This window comes from Lissotriton vulgaris, chromosome 10 (genome assembly GCF_964263255.1).
Source record: "Lissotriton vulgaris chromosome 10, aLisVul1.2, whole genome shotgun sequence".
NCBI lineage: Eukaryota > Metazoa > Chordata > Amphibia > Caudata > Salamandridae > Lissotriton > Lissotriton vulgaris.
Genome location: NC_141698.1, coordinates 452,056,275 through 452,077,643, shown reverse-complemented (window position 1 = coordinate 452,077,643; position 21,369 = coordinate 452,056,275). Strand labels below are relative to the sequence as shown.

At 50.2% G+C, this 21,369-nt stretch overlaps 1 protein-coding gene across 1 annotated transcript in view; it reads left to right on the top strand.

The window, feature by feature from the left end:
- STUB1 (STIP1 homology and U-box containing protein 1) overlaps positions 1-21,369 on the top strand; it is a 216,909-nt gene that overhangs the window by 117,502 nt on the left and 78,038 nt on the right. The window contains exon 3 of the mRNA XM_086941306.1: positions 3,659-3,824. Within this exon, the coding sequence (XP_086797432.1) occupies positions 3,659-3,824 (166 nt within the window). The remainder of the gene's footprint in view (positions 1-3,658; positions 3,825-21,369) is intronic.

Here is a 21,369-nt window from a genome sequence, read left to right as displayed (position 1 = left end):
GTTGTGGTGGCGACAGGTGATGCTGTGGTGACGACGAGTGATCCTGTGGTGACGACGAGTGATGCTGTGGTGACGACGAGTGATGCTGTGGTGACGACGAGTGAGGCTTTGGTGACGACGAGTGAGGCTTTGGTGACGACGAGTGAGGCTGTGGTGACGACGAGTGAGGCTGTGGTGACGACGAGTGAGGCTGTGGTGACGACGAGTGAGGCTGTGGTGACGACGAGTGAGGCTGTGGTAAAGACGAGTGAGGCTGTGGTAAAGACGAGTGAGGCTGTGGTAAAGACGAGTGAGGCTGTGGTGACGACGAGCGATGCTGTGGTGACGACGAGCGATGCTGTCGTGACGACGAGTGATGCTGTGGTGATGGTATCCGGACACTGTAGGGCCAGGCAAGCCCCGGGAGCCCCTCGAGACGGTGGTCCCTCCATGGCAGCAGGCTCACCCAGAGGACCGGGCAGATGGGGCCCCGGATCGCTCCATCCGCCGCTCTTCCGCAAAACCGCCACTGGCGCTAAGTAGTTATGCCGGGGGTCCCCGTCGGGTGTAGAGGCCCCCCCCGGTCTCACACGGATCACCCTCCTTGCTCAGGCAGCGGCGTCTGGTCCACAGGCCGCCTCCCCCGATGCAATCGTGACCACCGCCACAGGCACGACTCTTCCTCTGCAGTGGGCAAACACTAGGGTTCCACAGCGGCGGGAGGCCCCCAATGGCAACAGGGACCCCCACAACCGCCAGGTCCAAGGACCAGTCACCAGGGCCCCCGGTCGGCGGCCGCAGATCCCTCGGGATTCCAGTGCCTTAGTCAGGCCCCCGCTCCACCGCAGGGCGCCGCCGCAGTCACACGGCCCGGCCGACAAGCACCCAGGCAGGACCAAAGCCACTCTTGGGGATCCGGATGCTCGCTGGTTCCTCCTCCAGTCCTCAGTCTATTGCTGCGGCCTTGAGAGACCTCGGCCGATAGGCCGCGACTAGGCCGCAGCACCGGGCTCACGTGGATTTTGGCTCCGTCAGGACTCAACTCGGCCACGTCCTCCGGCTGGCGGCCGCCCCGCTTCTCTGCAATCTTCAGCACCCAGGGTCTCCCGGGGCTCCCCAGCGTCAGAGGCCCCGGAACGCACTAGGTGCCCCCCACGCGGCAGCTCCTGCAAGCGGCAGATCTCGGAGGCCCCAGCATCCCGTCCCGGTTCTCCGCTCCCCTTCAAGGCGCCGCCGCAGCCCCCAGTTCGGTCGGTGGGCACCCCGGGCCGGATCCGAGCTGTTCTGGAGAGTCCAGCTGTGTCCGGGCTCCTCCTCTAGCCCCCGCAGTTGGTTGGTGCGGCCGCTAGGAGCCTCGGCCGGTGGCCATGAGAGGGCCGCAGCACCGGCCTCGCGTAGACCACTACTCCGGCTTACCGCAGCCCAGTCAGCTGAGGTCCGCCGCTCCACCCTCCGGCGCCAGTGGGAACCCAAGGCGGACAGATCTCCCGGACCGCAGTTTGGCAGTCCGAGCTCCCCAGGATATAGGTTATTTCAGGATTTGTAAGCTCGGCCGGCCGGGAGCTAAGGGAGCTCACGTCCTGACGGCCATGCTACTTGGCCACGCCCCTACATTCAACTTTACACCTCCCGCCTTACTGGTGATACTGCGGCCCAGGCAACATGACCGGAGGAGGTGGCCAAAGTCTGATCCTCTAATCCTCAACATCAGTGTCTCAGTGAACCCATAACCTGTGAGGAAATAACACAGGCCATAGTCTCTCCATTGATGGCTGTAAAGCACCTGGTCTCGATGGCTACTCTAGGGAGTTCTATAAACTTGTTAAACATATCCTTGCACCGAAAGTGCTTGTGGTTTATGAAGAATCCCTCCAAACTGGAACTTTGCCCTTATCCAAGCGTAAGGCCGTTATAACCCTCCTTCCTAACTGGCAAAGTCCCCTACACTGTGTTTTTTACAGGCCGTTCTCACTTAATATAGACAATAAAATATTTGGCATAAGTTCTCTCCAAACATCTTTCATTACTGATGGACCAAATCATAATACTTGCGCAGTCTAGATTTGTCCCCAACCGCTCCACATCACTAAATCTGAGGGCAGTGTTCTCAGTACTCCATACAATCTCTCCAGATACACCTGGTGCAATTGCAGTCTTAGAAAGGTCCTAACCTCACTCCTTATTCGGAAACTGGGCATACCTTCCTGGTTTCTTCTCCCTGATCGACCTTCTATATACACAATCCACTGCGTGACTCGAAGTCAGTGGCTCACTCACAGCTCCTTTCTCTATAACGGAAGGCATGCATCAGGGATGCCTACTGTCCCAGTTAATTTTCATGGTTGCACTGGACCCCCTTGTCCGCCACCTCCACATGAGGCGCTTACACCGTGGCCTTCAATTCAAGCCAGGCCCTCTGCTCATCTTGCTTTATACAGAAGACCTTCATAGGTATCTTTATCCCCTCTGCCCCTCCCCCTCTTTTCCAGTTCACAACTCCTAGACTTTTGTCTCCCCTACAAGTTATGACACCTCTTGCATGAGCGTGAGTTATTCGCTCTACACGTTTATTGCGTATCCATTGGCATCAGCAACTTTGTTACAATCTGAATGGCATACATTGGCTGTAATTATCCCTTTTTGTTACATTTGTACATTGTGACCAAATGGCCATTATCAACTCGTCTTGGTTTTCGATATTATCATCTTTGTATGCCTATGTCAATTCTATTCTCTTTTGCAAAAAAATAAGTTTTAAAAAAAACTGGCTCCACCTGGCTCATAGCTGCCCCTGCTTCCACTCGGGTCTCTTGGCTCCTGCCACAAAGAAAAGGCAGCCCTAGCAGCGCTTCCGATGTCCGCACTGCTCGTTGGCTGGCTAACTGTGCCAGTCTCCCAAGAATTCAGCTGGGAATACAGCGGATCATGTCAACGCGACCCTGATGGTTGGCCACATCCCCTTAAACTATTTTTATAACCTCAAAAATCTGCCTGGACAAACCTCAAAAATCACTGGAAAAACCTAGCAACACTCGAGCAAACGAAAAAAAGTGAACTAAAATGAATCTTGGAGTATGGAACTCCTCTTTCAGTGCCCTGAAATTGACTTTCTAAAGGTACTGAGTTTGCCTTGTTCTAAGGTACCGTGCTAGTAACTTACAGACAGACACTTCAGATTTTGGCTTACCACTAAGTAAATGTACAAATGGTTCACTGGGGTTGAAAACGTAGATCCCACATAAGTCATTGTGCGAGTGTACCTAACAGAAATAACAACTCTTCCAAACCTATAGTTGTGCACAAAACTGAAAAGTATGTGGTGTTTGCCCCCTTCCGCTTTTACATTTCTTGCATTGTACCATTGAAACCATAGGAGCTTTGCACAGACCTTTCCTATTCATTCAGTGTTTTTTAATGTAGTTGAGTTGGATGTGGAATCACCATTTTCTGGTTGTACTATTTATCATATACTTTTCCTTTAGAAAAAACCAAAAACATCTGTTTCCATGCCCCTCTTGATTTTACTTTAAGGGTTCTTTAATAACCATAAACTGCTCAGACTGTGAGCTAGAATGAATGCAAGCTTTCGTCCCAAAATGATGTTGATGAAAACAGCCTTTATTCAGTCATACATCTCCCTCTTTGTGCGTTTTTTGAAAATGCTTTAATTTTTCTTTAGCGTACAACCTTGCAAGAGAACAGCGACTGAACTTTGGTGACGATATCCCTAGTGCCCTAAGAATTGCAAAGAAGAAAAGATGGAGCAATATCGAGGAGAAACGAATCAACCAGGAGAATGAACTGCATGCCTATCTCACCAAGCTCATCTTGGCTGAAAAAGAAAGGTACAGATGGACTGGCAGTATTGCATATTAACTTTTGTTAAACAGTAGCTGGCAGGTATCTCACACTGCTAGTGCCTTATAGTGATTTCAGACCAGTGCTGGGAAGAAACCTCCACTGCTGCACTCCCATAGCAATATAATTCAATTGATGTGAAGGACTCGCACTTCTGACACCAGACAGCAATAATCAGATACTGGTGAGGAAAAAGCTTTCTCTAAGGGATCCACACCTGGTTTCTGTACAACTGGGCTGCAATCCCTGCTGATGTCTTGGAACCATGGATGGGATGTGATAACTCTTCTCCTGTCTCTTGCCCCTTACCTTGATTACTTTTGTTCTAGCATCTTTTTTCTCTGTGTTTGAAATTCCTGGGGACCGTGAGCGCGATGATGAAAGAGCAATAGACAGTGTGCACAACTTTAAATTGGGTTTGAAAATTACCCCAAGTACAGTTGTATAAGTCGGTGAGAAATTATGAAATGAGGAAAGTGATGCTGAGGTGTTTTTCGTGCTCTTTCAGAGTCTGAATGGGCATTGACAAAACGGTGCCTCGTCATCTACAGCAAATATGGACGAAAGTACACCCAAATAAAGATGCCCCAAATCACTCTTGATCACTCATAACTTTTTTTTGCCTATGCTGCACACCATCAGCAAATGACTTAGATAATCTGGAGGAGACCTATTAACTATCTTATTGTATTTTATACCTTCTTCCTACCTATTTCGTACCCAAATGTCAAAAGAGGGGAAGATAATCCAGAAGGTATGCATTCCCTGAGACTCTGCTGTTTTGTTTTCATCCCATTAAAAAGCGTATTGGAGCTTCTTCCTCAATTGCACGACTGTCTGAGACCACCTGGCCCTTAACTCAAAGAAATTACAGACCGTACCACAATACCAGGATTCCGATTTCGCAGAGGGCTGATGCTAAGGAAAGCTTTGGCATCAAAGATATCTAGTACAATGCCAGCTATGTGGCAGGTGTTGACCTCCTTTCCTATAGCCTGGTGGTCAACATAAGGAACAAGCTGTAAGGACATTTACTACCCAAACAAATTCTGCCCGTGTACACATAGTCAACGCCTTCAGTGTACTACTCATGTTCACCATTACTATCTTGAGGAAGTTTCTCGGAGACGAAATGGACACTGAAAGTTTTAGCAATTTCTACTTTGAAGAGATTAATGGCTTTTAATAACACACTGTTTTACTAGATCTGACTTGAGAACTGTGAAGAAGTTGCTAGGAATCTTTTATTTCTCATGCCTAAGGTTTGCCTACACATGGGACCAAGTCAGGAAAAGCTCTCGAATGAATTTGCTCAGTCATAGGGGGACTGGGAAGTTGCAGTTATTTTCACTTTTGACAAAGGTAGAATAATCCGAATGTGGCAAGAAGTAGATCTTTTACAGAATGTTACCAAGTGACAATTGCCGCAGATTCCTCTCTCATGGGCTTACAGTATGTTTAAATACTCACTGAGATATGGGCTCCAGACTAAGCTGAACAACTCATCAGTGTGTGTAGTTCAAGAACATACATATAGCCTTAAAGGATTTTGTCACTCAAGTTCAGTGAGCTTTGTTCAGGGTTCTAACCGACCACTCCAGTGGAATGTTTTCTTTTCTGTATTCACTAGGCTGTGCATTATTCCGCCATCTAGTGGTTGAGTCCGGAATTGTAGTATTTCTTCTTTTTTTTTTTTTGTCGCCTGGTGGGCGACGACATACCACCATTTGGTGTCCTTCTGTGACATCGACGTGCTTCCTCCGGAAGCTCTCACCTTTGGGCGCCATCTTAGTTATTTTTTTCCGCGGTTGGTTCTGGATCGAGATGGGAGGAGCTCTAGAACTTTGAAGAGAAGAATCCACGAAAATTGACTAGATGAAGAGGGAAACCACTTTTAACACATCAGGCTTCGAACCAGCAAACCGGGACGCAGAGAAGAGGATAAAACACCAAAACGTTGACGTCCAACAGAGAATGCGCACACAGGGGGCTCCCTGGTAACAGTATTGGACAAGACACCATTCAAGATCTGTGACAGTTGCCACCACAAGTACGCGCAGAACAACCAGCACCCGTGTTGTAACCTTTGGCTGCCGCTCGACCACCGCCCCGAAGACCGCAACGCGTGCTCGGCGTTCACCCCGAAGTCCTTGAGGGTGAGGGAAAGGCAAAGGAGGGCTAATTATAACATGCAGGGTCAAATACCACCACCATTGCTTCGAGACCTGGGCCTGTCTATCAAGGAAGAAGACAACATCGCCGAAAGGCCCGAGGACGACGAGGACTCGCATGTCCAGCCCAATGACGTAAAAAAAAGAGCTCCGAAGGAGGAAAGAGAGACAGCGATTCCGAGACAATTGACCGAACCCTGAAGGAGTGACTTTAAGTCCTCAAAAACCGCACTGGCGCCGAACATTTCGATGACCACGAGCTCGTCCAAGGACAAACAAACAGTCTGTCTGTTCCTTTGACAAGGACTCCCAGACGTCGAAAACACTTGATACGGCTAAGTCGTCAAAGAGCGTCACGAGGAAGACTCCCCGACGTCGAAGAAAGAGAGGGTGAAGTAACCTTTGGGTGGTGTGGAGTGCAAAAAAACAATGGATTTAGGCTCAGATCTCTGTACTGGGGTGAATGTATGACATTGTTCTGCATTCTGTCCATAAATTGTTGTTTTTGCATTTGTCACCCCGAGTAGGATGGGTATGCTCAGCCGTGAGTCCCATGCTCTCCACACCACTGGAGTCAAGCTATCCTGGCTGAAGACGGCTGATAGCCAGAAACCGGTCCTAGGATGCTTGATTCCAGTCCAGGAAAGACATGGCTTGGCAGTCTGGACTGTTCCCATGAGGCACAGGGTCAGGGCTGATTTGCATATGGCCATGTCTGAACTGGGGTGGTGTGGAGTGCAAAAAAACGATGGATTTAGGCCCAGATCTCTGTACTGGGGGGAATGTATGACATTGTTCTGCAGTCTGTCCATAAATTGTTGTTTTTACCTTCGACTTCAATGTCAAGAGAAAGACAGAAGATTTCGACGCCGAAGCACAAGCGTCTGAGCTCGAGAAGAAAAGGAGAAGACTGAAATAGCAAGCATCTTGCAGCGCAAGAAAGATTTCGAAGACACAATTAAGCAATTCAAGGTCCAGCAGAAAATCTCAACACTCCCCGAAAAGAGACCTCGAGGAACTAAAGGTTCCTACAACCCCTGAACGGGCTGACGAAGAGGAGAAAGAGGAATACTACTTCGTAGCCAAGGGAGCGGATGAGGACCAAACCTATCGCGGTTTGGCGACCTCAGAGACACAAGACACCTAGTGGCAAGATCTCAACGCTGACTCGCCAGAAGAAGGGGCAGACACATAGCCTTCGAGGCCCTCACCCCCCGAAGTATCAGGTAACAAAAAAGGCTGCTGACACCTATGGAGTACAGCTAGAGGAGGAGAAGTCAGTCATGCTTTCTTCTAGAAACCTTGCTGCCACACAAACAAGAAGCCAATTCCTGCCCATGCTTCCAAGTGTGCTGGACCAGAGAAAAAAAGCTTTCAAAGAACCTGCCACATGCAAGGCAGTAACACCAAAGGGAGAGAAAAAATACAAGCATCTAATGTACACCAAGGTTTCAGTTCTTACTGACTCAATAACAGCTTCCACAGCCAGAAAGAGGGCTAATGTACCCACTAATGTGGGCCCACCACCAGACAAGGAGAGAGAATGGATCGAAGTGCCGCGATTCAGTGGCGCATAGCACAGGGAGGAGGTAGGCGAACTGCTCCGAAATCTGCCAGAACAGTTCCAGAGAAGGGCAAGCCACTTGGTGGAAGAGGGGAAAAACATGGCCAATACATGTTTAAAATCAGCCCTAGATGCTGCCGAGACAGCAAGCAGGCAAATGATGATCGAAGTTACGGAAAGAAGACATGCCTGGCTACGAATCTCAGGGTTCAAGCCAGAGGTTCAAAGTAACATCTTGCACACTCCATTCAATGGGATACAACTGTTCGGAACAGCTGTGGACGACAAGCTTGCTCAGCTGAAGAAAGAAAACGAAACCGCCAGGTCCATGTGGGCTCTACAAGTCAGAAGTATGCGTAAGGGTACACCATCGCAGAAACCAACAAGCAGGGGTAACCACCAGCTGGTAACCTCACACTAGACATTTCAACAAGGTTACCAAGGAGGCAACCAGGGTCAACACCAGGCTCAACAAGAGCAAGGTTGGCAATACCAACAGGGGAGGTAATCCTTTCAAGGGCGTGCTCGAGGAAGAGGCCAACAGACAGGGGGACAGCAGCCCACCTCTAAGTGACTGCACTACAACTTGGGCTCACACTCTAAAAACATCACAGAGTGCGCAACAGCCAATAAAGATTAAAAAAACATCAAATCACAAACAACAAGTAACATCTCCAACATGCAACACCGGTAGGAGGCAGAAAAGGAAACTTCTTCCACGAGTGGAAGAAGATTACATCCGACACGTGGATATTAAACTTAATTCAATACGGATACTGCATAGAACTGGCATAACAACCACCATGCAAAAAAACAAAGAACAAAGTTCATTCAAAGAGAAAACTGTTCAAAGAGGCACAAGAACTTCTACACAAGGGTGCCATAGAGAGGGTGCCTTACAAAGAAAGGAACAAAGGGGTGTACTCAACATACTTCCTCATATAAAAGGTAGACGGAACATTAAGACCTATACTAGACTAGTGGTTCCTAAACAAATTTGTAAAAACTCAAATTCAAAATGACATCTGTTAGACCTGGGGTTACCAGTCCACATAGGGTAGCCTGACACAGAGTAGGAAGGTCTTTCCCGAAGGCAAAATTTGTGTAAAGCTTGCGTCACACCCTCACAGGAACCCAGCGCCCATCCACTTAAAAATGGCACTACACCAGTTTAGAAAAATACGGTTCACTTTTATAAAGTTGAGCTTTCTTATTCCATCAGTTGGTTTAAAGTTACTCACATTGAGCACCTCTCCCACAGTTAATTCAGCAATACATCGTTCCTTAAACTCAATGGGTTCAACAAGAGCATTATGTACTTTATATTAAAGGCAATTTCTTGGTTGATCTGATATGGCACCCTAGGAAGAAAGAATCTTTCACTTTCATAGGAACAGGGAAGAAACCTCAAGCATTCAAACAGATGGAAGATCACTTACTACAACCAGCTTAGTTAAATCGAATTAGGTAATTGACGAGTAAATGCCTGAGTTATTTTTCCCCTTCCCCCTCTGTAAGGAAAAGAGTAGGCATCAATCTCAGTCAGTATCAGGATTATATTGGTTTAGTTGTCTTGTTTTGCTCTGGCACCCTATTTTACTTTACTGTTCAGCATTAGTTCGAGATCAGGTGGATTCCCAGTCTGTTTATTTGTCTTGCCAGATCGGCTTCTCTGGCCAGCACGACCGTGATACCAGTATCCTAATGGGGGGGGGGGTCTCCCTTCTAGGACCTTTAGCTTATGATCCCGGGACCCACACCAGCCCCCAGATCCCTCCTTACTTGCGGCCAATAGTGTTTATGTCCATTTCAGCCGTCTCCTGGGCAGTTGAGGAAGACCGGAGCTCTCCTCCAGTCTCTCTCTTCCCAGCTACGCCTCCCTCGCAGGCCAGGCCGATCTACAACAGAGCCGGCACCGAGGGGAGGTCGCACTGGTTTAGTGGTTCTGCTGAATTCACCTCAGCACCGCTTCTCTGCGGGGCGCTTCCGTCGTCTCCTTGGCAAGCTGCGCCACTGGGCAGACGCGGGAGATTAGCGGCTCTAGACTGATGCTGCCCCCTTCTCCTCAGTCAGCTAGTGGCCCTCCTCCGGACCTGCGTGTTCGCAGCTATTTTCCCGATGCCACTCCGCCCCCCCTTTTGAGGTTAGCTATCGCTCCACCGGGCCTGCGCAGAATCGCGCCTCCACAGCTTCACCCTGCCACCTACTCCGCCCTTACCTGAGCAGCTTCCGGGCATCTCCGTCACCAGCTTCTTTCCTACCTCCACAACCCAGAACCCCACTGTCCCTGGTTACTCTATCAGAAATGGGGCGGCGGGACAGGCGGTTCACACCACGGTGGCCACACTACTTATCAACAAGTTTTCTAAGTGTGGAAGACGTCTATACAGCAGCGCTTCTAAGCATAGGTGAGGGGAGGACAGATGGGTCAAGCGCAGGCGGTATATGTATTGGAGGGGGGTGACTAGTTCTCTCAGTCCTTCCTCTACCCCTGCAGAGCTTCTTACGGTTCTTAGTCAGTTCTCATACACTGAACAGCAGGACTAAACTTCCACTCAGCTCAACTCCCCTATGGCCTCTCAAGTTCACCCCAGGCTAGGGGTTAGTCCTTCTTGACTCGTGAGGACCTTTTGTCCAGGGACATCAGGAGCGCAATCTAAGCAGGGCCGGGTCTGCAGGAAGGGGGTCGGAAGTCAACCCTTAAAAAGAAGTCAACCCTCTGAGTGTCCTAACCCCCTGGCGCCACAGCCTGTACTCCGACTGGCTCTCAGTATGACAAAATGGCCGCCCTCAAGTTGGCCTTTTATACCCCTAGTCCCAAGTGTCCAGAACAGGCCATAAGGTTCTAGATCCCACATATAAGTTTATGGGCCAGTCCCTGAGGTAAAATTCTCTGTCAGTTGGCAGCCACTATTGTGTGAAGACTCACCTCACTACCACCTCCATTTTATAAGAACATGTGCCCCCTTTTGAAGTTAAAAAATAATGAGGCACCCAGAGCTCTAAGAACAACACCAGAAATTTGTAGTGGACACAAAAAATAATAAAAAGAAAAATTAGGAGGCAAAAGGAAAGATAGGATGGACCACCCAAAGGGCTGACAGGTACAACAACATCCTTACAAGAGGTGATACATCGGATACAGGTAGGAGACTACCCTGCTACTATAGACCTAAAGGATACTTACTTGCACATCCCCATGAACAACAGACACTTAAACCTACTCAGATTCGTAATCAACAAGGTGCACAACATATTCACAGTGCTACAGTTCGGGCTCAAGTCAGCACCAAGAGTGTTCACAAAATGTCTAGCAGCAGTAGCAGCCCCCCTAAGAAGGCAAGGAATACAGGTTTACTCATACCTAGACTGGTTAGTAAGTGCAAGCACATATAACCTTTGCAATTAGCACATAGAAAGGGTCATAAGGACCTTGTTCGAACTAGGTTTCTCAATACATTGGGAGAAACCATAAATAACACCAGAGCAAGTGAAGATTTTCTTAGAGGCCGAAATCAACACAAGAGTAGGAAAGGTATTCCAAGCTCAAAAAGGACAGTAGCAATTCTGAAGGGTACTCCGCTTTACCGCAAGGGGCAAGCTCTGACAGTGGGTAAACTACTAGGGATGATGGCTTTATGCATTCATCTAGTCCCAAACATTCGACTGCACATCCAGGAATGGATTTAGGAACAATGGTCACAGGCAACAGAGTTGGGAGGTTCCATTGGTTGTCACACAGTTATTCAGGAGATGACATGGTTGAACCGGAAGAACATAACACAGGGGAGACCTTTGACACAACCAACTCCGACAGAGACCATTACAACAGACGCTTCCCAACTGGGGTGGGGAGCCCACATGAACAACCTCAAGGTGAGGTGTCTATGGACACAGCAGGATGCAATAAAGCACATCAACTTCCTAGAGTTAAAAACTGTGTTCCTAGCCTTAAAGGCCTTTCAGAAGGAGCTTTACTGAAAAAGGTTGTCGATTCAAACGGACAATACAACCACAATGTTTTACATCAACAAACAAGGAGGAACACAGTCAGTAACACGGTCAACCCTAGCCCAAGAGCTATGGAGATGGGCTATCCTAAGGAATATAGACCTATTAGCAATCCGTCTTCCGGGGAAGGACAATGTATAGGCAGACAAACACCAGCATCCCACGAATGGGAGATGAATCAATCCGAAAATCTAAAAATCTTCAAGAAATAGGGGACTCAGCAAATCGACCTATTTGCAACTCCCCAGAATGCCAACACTGCGCATCCAGACAACCATGCGCACAGTCCCTAGTGAATGCGCTATGAATAGACTGGTCGAGGACATTTGCTTACGCGTCTCCCCCAATACCACTGCTACACAGGGTACTCAACAAGTACAGGACCAGCCGCATGACACTAATCCTCATAGCATCACAGAAGGCCAGGCAAACCTGGTTCTCACTGATAATGGAAATGTCGCAAAGCACAACGCACAAGCTCCCCAACAGGAAGGACCTTCTAACTCTGCAAAACAGACAGGTGCTACACCCAGAACCAGAAAACCTAAGCCTGGCGGCATGGCTCCTGAGGGCTTAGAATTTTCTCACCTCAAACTACCAGAGAGCACAATGGCAGTACTCACAGAGGCAAGAAGGCCTACAACAAGAAAGTGTTACACTACAAAATGGAAATGCTTTTCACTTTGGTGCCATAGGGAAAAACGGTCAAGGAATATCACAAGGGAGTCAACTGTACTAAAATATTTGACATATTTGCTACAGGAGAAACTAAGCTACGCATCAATAAGGGTACATTTGGCAGCAATCGTAGCTTACACAAGAGAACAAACAGGGAAAAGTTTCTTCACATCACAAGTGGTCAAGAGATTCCTTGAAGGAGCAAAGAGGATAGCACCACCAAAGAGGATGCCACCACCCACATGGAACCTCAACGTGGTACTCGCTCAAATGATGAAGGCGCCATTCGAATCTTTACACAAGGCAACTTTACACATGCTCACGCTAAAGACAGCGTTTTTAGTGGCAGTAACATCACTACGTTGAGTGAGTTGCAGGCTCTAACTCCAAAAGAGCCCTACTTCCAAATACATAGTGACAGAATCCTCATGAGAACAGGTCCACACTTTCTGCCAAAGGTGGTTTCAAAATTCTATATTAACCAAAACATTCAAATACCACGCTTTTTCCAAAACCCAAAGACACAAGCAGAAAGAGCATTGCACACCCTAGACGCCAGAAGGGCGGTAATTGAAAGAACAAGGGAATGCAGAAAAACAAAGCAATTCTTTGTTTCATTTCCAGACCGCTTTCTGAGACGACTAGTCACAAAGAATACCATTGCAAAATGGATTGTACAAGCCATACAGTTGTGCCACAAACAGTCAGGTCAAACCTTGCAAGGAGCACAGCACGTTCACTCAATAAGGAAAAAAGGAGCAACAGTGGCTTTCCTAGCAAACACACCAATTCAGGACATATGCCAAGCAGCAACATGGTCTTCAGTGCACATGTTCACAAAGCACTACTGTGTGGACATTCAGATGGAAAAAGAAGCCCAAGTGGGACAGAAGGTCTTGCAACATTTATTCACAAACCAGCGTTCATCTTCCACCCAGCCACCACTGGACTAGCAATCCGCTAACAAGTCTATGCACAGCATAATAAATCCAGAGAAGATTCACACTGCAAAACGTATAGATTTTTACCTGTAGGTGTAGTTTTGCAGCTTGAAGACTTTTCTAGATTTACTAGCGAACCCACCCACCTCCACCAAGAAGATGACACAGGAGGAATAAGCAAACGGACCCAGAAAAAAGAAGAAAGCAAAAAATTCGAAGATGGCAACCAAAGGTGGGGGCTTCCGGAGGAAGCACGTTGACATCACAGAAGGACACCAAATGGTATCTGAAAGAGACATGTTAGTGATAGATTCCTTACCTTAGAATATCCCCAGGCGTCAGACTGGATCTGGTAAAGTTTGCGTAGCAATATCCCTGCGCGCCGGCAGGCATCGTCCGTCGTCGGCATCGTTGGCGCCGGAATGACATCATCGGAGTACTTAGACGCCGCCCATGCGCGCTGACGTCAGTTCTTCTTTTTTCCGCGGCAGCTAGCGCAGATCCGGAGAAGCTCTACCCCTTAGTCTTTTTTGACTAAACCTTTTGATCTTTTGATAATTTCTCTACTCGAGTCTTCGACTCCAACGGTGCCGGTAGGGATGCCCGGGTTTAAACCCTGTTCCAAGTGCGACCGACTGATGTCGGTTACCGACACCCATCGCCGGTGCCTCTAAAGCTAGGCGGGAGCGGTCCCGCAAGCGACTGGAACTCCGGCAGTCGGCCCCGCGCCTCTCCAGGTCCCGGTCCCACGGGAGGTCGAGGGACCGGTTGCGGGGTCAGAGCCCTCGCAGCTCAGGGAGTGGACATTGGTCGTCAGGATCCAAGTCCTCAGGTAAGAGGCATGAGAGGTCGGAGAGACATCATCGTTCCTCCGACCCACCCCGACGCTTGCGCAATGCGTCCGGGAGACACCAACCACGCGGCTCCGACGGAGTCGCAGTCGTCGCCGCCTGCCCCACACCTTCGGGTCCCTGGGCAAGACACGACGCCTGAGGAGATCGAGCGGTACCTCATGGCCATGAGGTCCCTCCCTCCTCAGCCGGGTTCCGTGGCGCCTCCGGGCCCAACGGCCCCGGCTGGAGGGCCTAGCGGGTCGGGTGCTTCGGCTCCGACGCCATGGGGTGCTTCAGCTCCAGCGCCGCCGGCGACTTCGTCCCTCCTGCTATGGGCGCCCTGATCCTACCCTCGGTCCGGTTCTGGTGCCGGAGCGGCCGCTCCCGACGGCCTTTGGAGATTTCTATTTCCATGAACAGGACCCATCTGTTGACCCTGAACTACAGGAGAAGGGTGACAAGGTTGATTGGGAGGGGTCTGAGGACCCTCTGGCACGGGAGTGCCGGTCTCTACAGGACTGGACATATGAACTTTGGGAGGCCAGTGGACTTGGCACTTCGCCAGACACTGGATTTGTCTCCCCTCCCACTGTGGCTACGGAGGAGGGGGCTGCTTCTAGTGTAGTGTTGACGCGGGCGGCCAAGGCCTTAAACCTTGAGCTCCCTGTCGCGGCCGTGAGGTCTAACCTCCTCACTGAGGTCCTTAAACCGCAGGCAAGCTCCAATGAGCCTCTGCTGCCGTTTAATGAGGCTTTGTGTGACGTTCTTGTGGGCACTTGGTCCAAGCCCGTCACAGATCCGCCTGTGGATAGGAACGTGGCCAGACGCTACCGCCCGGCCCCGGGCGACCCTTGCTTTTTGTCCACCCGCCCACCCCCGAGAGCCTGGTCAGCCAGGCTCCACTTCCCAGACCGCATTCCCGACGGCTCCGCCCGATCAGGACTCCAAGAGGTACGAACAGTTCGGGAAGAAGGTGTTCTTGTCCCTGAGTTTGAGACTGCGGTCAGTCAATACTGCATGCCTCTTGGGCCGCTACACCCACACCCTGTGGGACGCCGTTGCGGACCTGCTGCCACAATGTCCGGAGGAGGTCCTGGCAAAATTCACCCAAACCCTTGCAGAGGGTCGAGATGCTGCGCGGTATTCCATCCGGTGTGGGCTGGATACCACGGACTCACTGGGCAGGGCAATGGCAACGACGGTGGCGGTTCTACGCCACGCCTGGTTGAGGTCCGCCCACTTTTCGGCCGATGTCCAGGCCACTCTCCTGGACATGCTGTTTGATGGCCGTCGTCTCTTTGACGACAAGGCAGACCATTCGCTTGAGCGATTTAAGGACTCCAGGGCTACGGCCGAGTCCTTGGGCCTCTCGGCCCCACGCCAGCAAACGGGTGCCTTTTGCTCCTTTCGTGGCCACGGATGGTGCGTCCCCAAACGTGCTGCCAGCCACGCGCCGCAGAATGCTCAACTGTGCGGTGGCGGCCGTGAAAACCGCAGTGGCGGCGGTCGGGGACAACGGCGAGGCCAGTCCACACCTTCCCCCGCAGCACCGGCCTCAAAACCCTCCTAGTCCGTGCTTTCAGGCCCATGTGACGCAAGTGGGGGGCAGGGTTCTCCATCACCTCTTCCACTGGCGCACTGTCATGTCGGACAGGTGGGTGCTGCAAATCGTCCGAAGGGGCTACTCCCTCTCCTTCGAGGCGACCCCTCCAGCCATGCCACCGCAATGCCACCGCAATTCCACCGCGTGTCGGGGGATCACTTGCAACTTCTGCAAGAGGAGGTCACGGCCCTCTTGGCCAAGGGGGCCATCGAGCGTGTTCCTGGGCCAAACGTAGGGTGTGGTTGTTACTCCCACTACTTTCTGCTACCCAAGAAGGGCAAAGGGGGCCTACGCCCTATCTTGGACCTACGGAACGTCAACGGCTTCCTCCGAAAGGAGAAGTTCAAGATGCTGACTCTGGTTCAGGTCCTAGCTGCCCTGGACCCCGGAGACTGGATGATAGCGTTGGACTTGCAGGACGCTTATTTTCACATCCCCGTCCTGCCGGCCCACCGGCATTACCTCTGGTTCACGGTAGGCCACGAGCACTTTCAATTTACCATGCTACCCTTCGGCCTTACCAGCGCCCCACGGGTGTTCACCAAAGTGATGGCGGTGGTCGCAGCCCATCTGCGCAGGTTAGGGGTGTCAGTCTTCACCTACCTCGACGACTGGTTGTTGAAGGCGGGCTCGCCCCAGACAGTCGTCAGCCACCTCCAGACTACGGCCAATCTCCTGCATCTGCTGGGGTTCTCCATCAACGTGCTGAAGTCACACCTGTGTCCCTCTCAGAAGCTCCTCTTCATCGGAGCGGTTCTGGACTCGGCGTAGTTTCGGGTTTATCCTCCCGAACAGCGGGTTCGGGATATTCAGGCTCTGATTCCGATCTTTCAGCCTTTATCCCGAGTCTCGGTCAGGTTGACGCTGCGGCTTCTGGGGCTGATGGCCTCCTGTATCCTTCTGGTGCATCACGCCCGGTGGCGGATGCAGGCTCTGCAGTTGGACCTGAAGTTTCAGTGGGCCCTGCATCAGGGCAACTTGTTCGACCATGTCTTGGTCTCGCAGGGCACTGCAAGACAGTTGCAGTGGTGGCTCACGGACTGCGATTGGGTCAGTGGCAGATCCCTCTCCCTACCCCACCTGGAGCACGTAGTTGTGACGGACGCGTCCCTCCTGGGCTGGAGGGGCCACATGGGAGAGGCGGAGATCAGAGGTCTCTGGTCTCCGGCGGAGTCCCATTCTCCACATCAACCTTCTAGAGCTGCGGGCGATCCGACTTGCACTGAAGGCATTCATCCCCTCTGTCCGGGGGAGTGTAGTGCAGGTGTTCACGGACAACACCACCGCCATGTGGTACTGCAACAAACAGGGCTGGGTGGGATCGTGGACCCTATGCCTGGAGGCTCTGGAACATCAGGGCGTGACCCTGGTGGTTCAACACCAGGCAGGTTCCCTGAACGCCAGGGCGGACGAACTCAGCCGTCGGGGCATGATGGATCACGAATGGTGTCTGAACTCGGACGTGGCGCAAGGCCTCTTTCAGCAGTGGGGAGAGCCTTGGTTAGATCTATTCGCCACAGAAGAGAACGCTCAATGTCATCAGTTCTGCGCGTTGGAATTTTCAAGGCGGCACTCGCTCGGATACGCTTTTCGTCGCGAGTTGAATTGCGGTCTATTGTACGCCTTTCCGCCTATACCACTTCTGCCCAGAGTGCTGAAGAAGATCAGGCGCGACTGGGCCCAGGTTATCCTTGTGGCTCCGGACTGGGCACAAAGATACTGGTATCCCTAGCTACTCAGCATGTCAGTCGATCTCCGATTCGTCTGCCTCTTCGGGAGGACCTTCTGTCGCAGCAGCAGGGGATGGTCCTCCACCCGAACCTGTCCAGTCTCCACCTACAAGCTTGGAGATTGAGCGGCGGCAGTTTAGGCCATTTGACTTGCCTCCCGAAGTCTGTAATGTCATTCTGGCAGCCAGGCGTCCCTCCACGAAGTCGGTATACGCCTGCAGGTGGAACAGATTTGTGGCATGCCGCACAGCAAAGGCTGTGGATCCTCTCGCTGCCCCTCTTTCCGAGGTTCTTCTCTTCCTTCTTTCTCTTGCCCAGCAGGGCTCTACTCTGGGCACTATCAAGGGCTACCTTTCTGCTCTTTCCGCCTTCTTAAGGCTCCCTGATCAGCCTTCCTTGTTCAAGTCCCCGATTGTATATAGATTTTTGAAGGGCATCACACACGTTTCCTCCTGTTCCTTTTGTGATGCCCCAGTGGGACTTGAATCTTGTACTTACCTACCTAATGTGTGCTCCCTTTGAGCCGCTCCATAACTGTCCTCTCCGTCTTCTTACCTTGAAGACTGCTTTCCCGGTTGCCATCACATCTGCCAGGAGAGTGAGTGAGCTCCAGGCTCTTTCTTCCACACCTACTTTCCTCTCTGTCCATCCGGACAAGGTTGTGTTGTGGACGAGACCCTCTTTCCTGCCTAAGGTTGTCACGGCCTTCCACATCGGGCAGTCCATTACCTTGCTCACCTTCTTTCCGCCTCCGCATCCCTCGAAAGAGGAAGAGAGGCTCCACCGTCTGGACCCAAAACATGCGCTCTCTTACTATCTGGATCGCACACGCCAGTTCCGGGTGGATGACCAACTCTTTGTTGGTTACGTGGGCGCTAAGAAGGGAAAGGCGGTGCACAAGCAGACCATCTTGCGGTGGATCATCTTGTGTATCCAGGCGTGTTACTCCTTGGCTAAGAAGGAACCTCCTGTTGGACTAGGGGCTCAATCCTCTCGGGCCACGGCGACGACCACTGCCCTTGGCCGAGGAGTGCTCTTGCAGGACATTTGCCAGGCAGCTATGTGGGCCTCGCTGCACATGTTTGCAAGACACTATTGCCTGGACAGCCAAGTCCGGAGGGATGGCTTCTTTGGTCATTCTGTCCTCGAGGACTTTCTGGTGTTATTATTGGTTCGCAGACCCACCACCGGGGTTGGTTTTGCTGGGGTATCTATTCTAAGGTAAGGAATCTATCACTAACGTGTCTCTTTCAGATGCACAATTTTTTACTTGTGTAACGTTATATCTGTAAGAGATATTAGTTAGAGATAGGTTCCTTACCGACCCACCCATCCTCACCGTTCTGCGAACCAATATCTAGGGTTTAGGTCATCCCCTTTCAGGGCCCTAGTTATATGGCACCAGTGTTAGTTCTATCATGGCTCTGCGTATCTGGCGCGGAAAAGCTGTGTATCAGAACTAACGTCAGCGCGCATGGACGGCGTCTAAGTACTCAGACGTCATTCCGGCGCTAATGACGCCGACGACTGACGTGGAGCCGCGGACGACGCCTGCCGGTGCGCAGGGGTATTGCTACACAAAATTTTCCGGATCCAGTCTGACGCCTGGGGATATTCTAAGGTAAGGAATCTATCACTAACTAATGTCTCTTACAGATGGCCAACAGAACCCAGGCGGTTACACTGGGCCCTTTCCAGTCGGCTGACCTGTCGTTACCGTGTGGGGTCCCCCAAGGCTCATCCTTAAGTCCGACACTATTTAATATATACGTGTCGGACCTCGCTAGTGTCATCAAAGCCCACGGGATGGGCCTGACCTCATACGCCGACGACACTCAGTTGGTTCTGGCCATAAAGGGCGATGGACAGAGGATGGCGGCGAGATTCCAAGACGGGATGATTGCTATCGGTGAGTGGATGGCAAGGAATTGCTTGAAACTTAACTCCGATAAAACGGAGGTGGTTATCTTCGGCAATCTCTCCCCAGCCTGGTCGGCAACCTGGTGGCCAGCGGCCATGGGCACTCCTCCCTGCCCCACGGTCAAAGTTAGAAACCTAGGTGTCACCTTCGACGACCAGCTTAACTTCATGGCCCATGTAAACAAGGTGGCTGCCAACGCTCATTTTAAGCTACGGATGGTAAGAAAAATTACACCTTACCTACCAGAGTCAGCAGCAAAAACACTAGTTTCCTCTCTAGTGCTTTCCTCACTAGACTACTGCAACGGTCTGTTGCTCAATGCCCAGAACAGAGTCATCAAAAAATTACAGACCGTGCAGAATGCCGCCGCCCGCGTACTCTCAAAAAAACCTAGATTTGCACCCATCTCGGACACGCTTAAAAAATACCACTGGCTGTCCATCCACAACAGGGTCAAATTCAAATCTCTGTGCACAGTCTTCAAATCATTACAGGATCTAGGATCCCGATTTCTCAAAAAGCAACTGATTCCTTATAACCCCCCGAGAATGCTCAGATCCACCTCTCTTAACCAACTAGTGGTTCTACGCAGCCGAACAGCTTCCTGGGGCGATCGCCGCTTCTCAATCGCGACCCCTAGACTCTGGAACACCCTACCTAATCACATAAGAACTAGCCCTACTCTTCTTCAGTTCAGAAAAAAACTGAAAACATGGCTTTTCAATCAGTAACCCACATCTCTGCACTTCCTGTTTAGGGTGAGACTTCAATGCAATTTCAGCGCCGAGACGCCTAAGGGTAATTGTACGCGCTCTACAAATGGCATTAAATAAATAAATATATCATTACACAAGTAGTGACTTGTGCGTTATGTCGACTCCCATCAGGTCACAGAAAAAAAAAGAAGCAATACTACAATTCCGGACCCAACCACTAGATGGCGGAATAATGCACAGCATAGTGAATCCTGAAAAGTCTTTAAGCCACAAAACTACACCGACAGGTAAGAAACTATACGTTCTCTAAAGAAGCAGTGAAAGTTAATATCATATGCTCTCTTGAAGCTGACACTGAAGATTTTGTAGTGGGTCCACCTACCGCAAGAGATGAATGCCATTGCATACACACTAAGCAAACAGATAGATGTCCCGGGAATGGGAGCTACATCTGTTGTTCATAGAAGATGTCTTGATGTTTGAGAATCGTGGGTCTTAGACTTACATGTCACAGTGCTAATTGCAAAATGCCAGGACTCTGCTTCCAAATACTCATACCCCCGAAGTCACTGAACCTTAGAGTAGCTCCTGAAGCCCTAGACGTTTGACACTAACACATACTCTCCAGGAAGTCAGTAGATTGTAAGAGGTTCATGAAGGTATTATTATTTTAAAATGTCATCTCCTTGATACTCACTTTAATTACACCACTCCCAGTCAACCTGGCAGCCGTATCTGTATGAGAAGGATCCCCAAGGAAATCCCTCTTTACTATGCGAGTGAATTATTCACCATATCATACATATCATCCAATGTGAAACTGTAACACAGTTTTATGTGGGTTAATCTTCCCACCTGTTAAACCATAGCTTAAAGAAACTGAAAATGTATGAACAGTTGTTTTTAGTAGCTATTAACATTTTGTACGGGGTTACTGAAATTCAGACACTAATATTTAAACAGCCATATTTAAATGTTACGTTGTGATAAGGTGAGGATGAGAACACATCCAGATTTTACACCAAAGGTGATTACACATTTTCATTTGCCTCCGAGACAAATCAGTTGCCAGACTTCTATCAGAGGCCCTTCACTGTAGTGCATCCATTGTATTGGGTACATCTGTCAACAAAGAAACAATTGCAAGACTGATACAACCAGCAGTTTAGTTGTGTTACTCTTAAGCGGTAAAGATAATGTGCAAGATAAAGAGGACATTCCACTAGGCAAATGAATACTTCTTTGGAAGTATTTCTTTAGTAAAAGTTAACAGGTCAGCTACCTGGTCATCTATCCACACTACTACAAAGTGCAATACAATGAGGCACAAGCTGTGTCACTGAATGAACATGCTAATTTGCTCT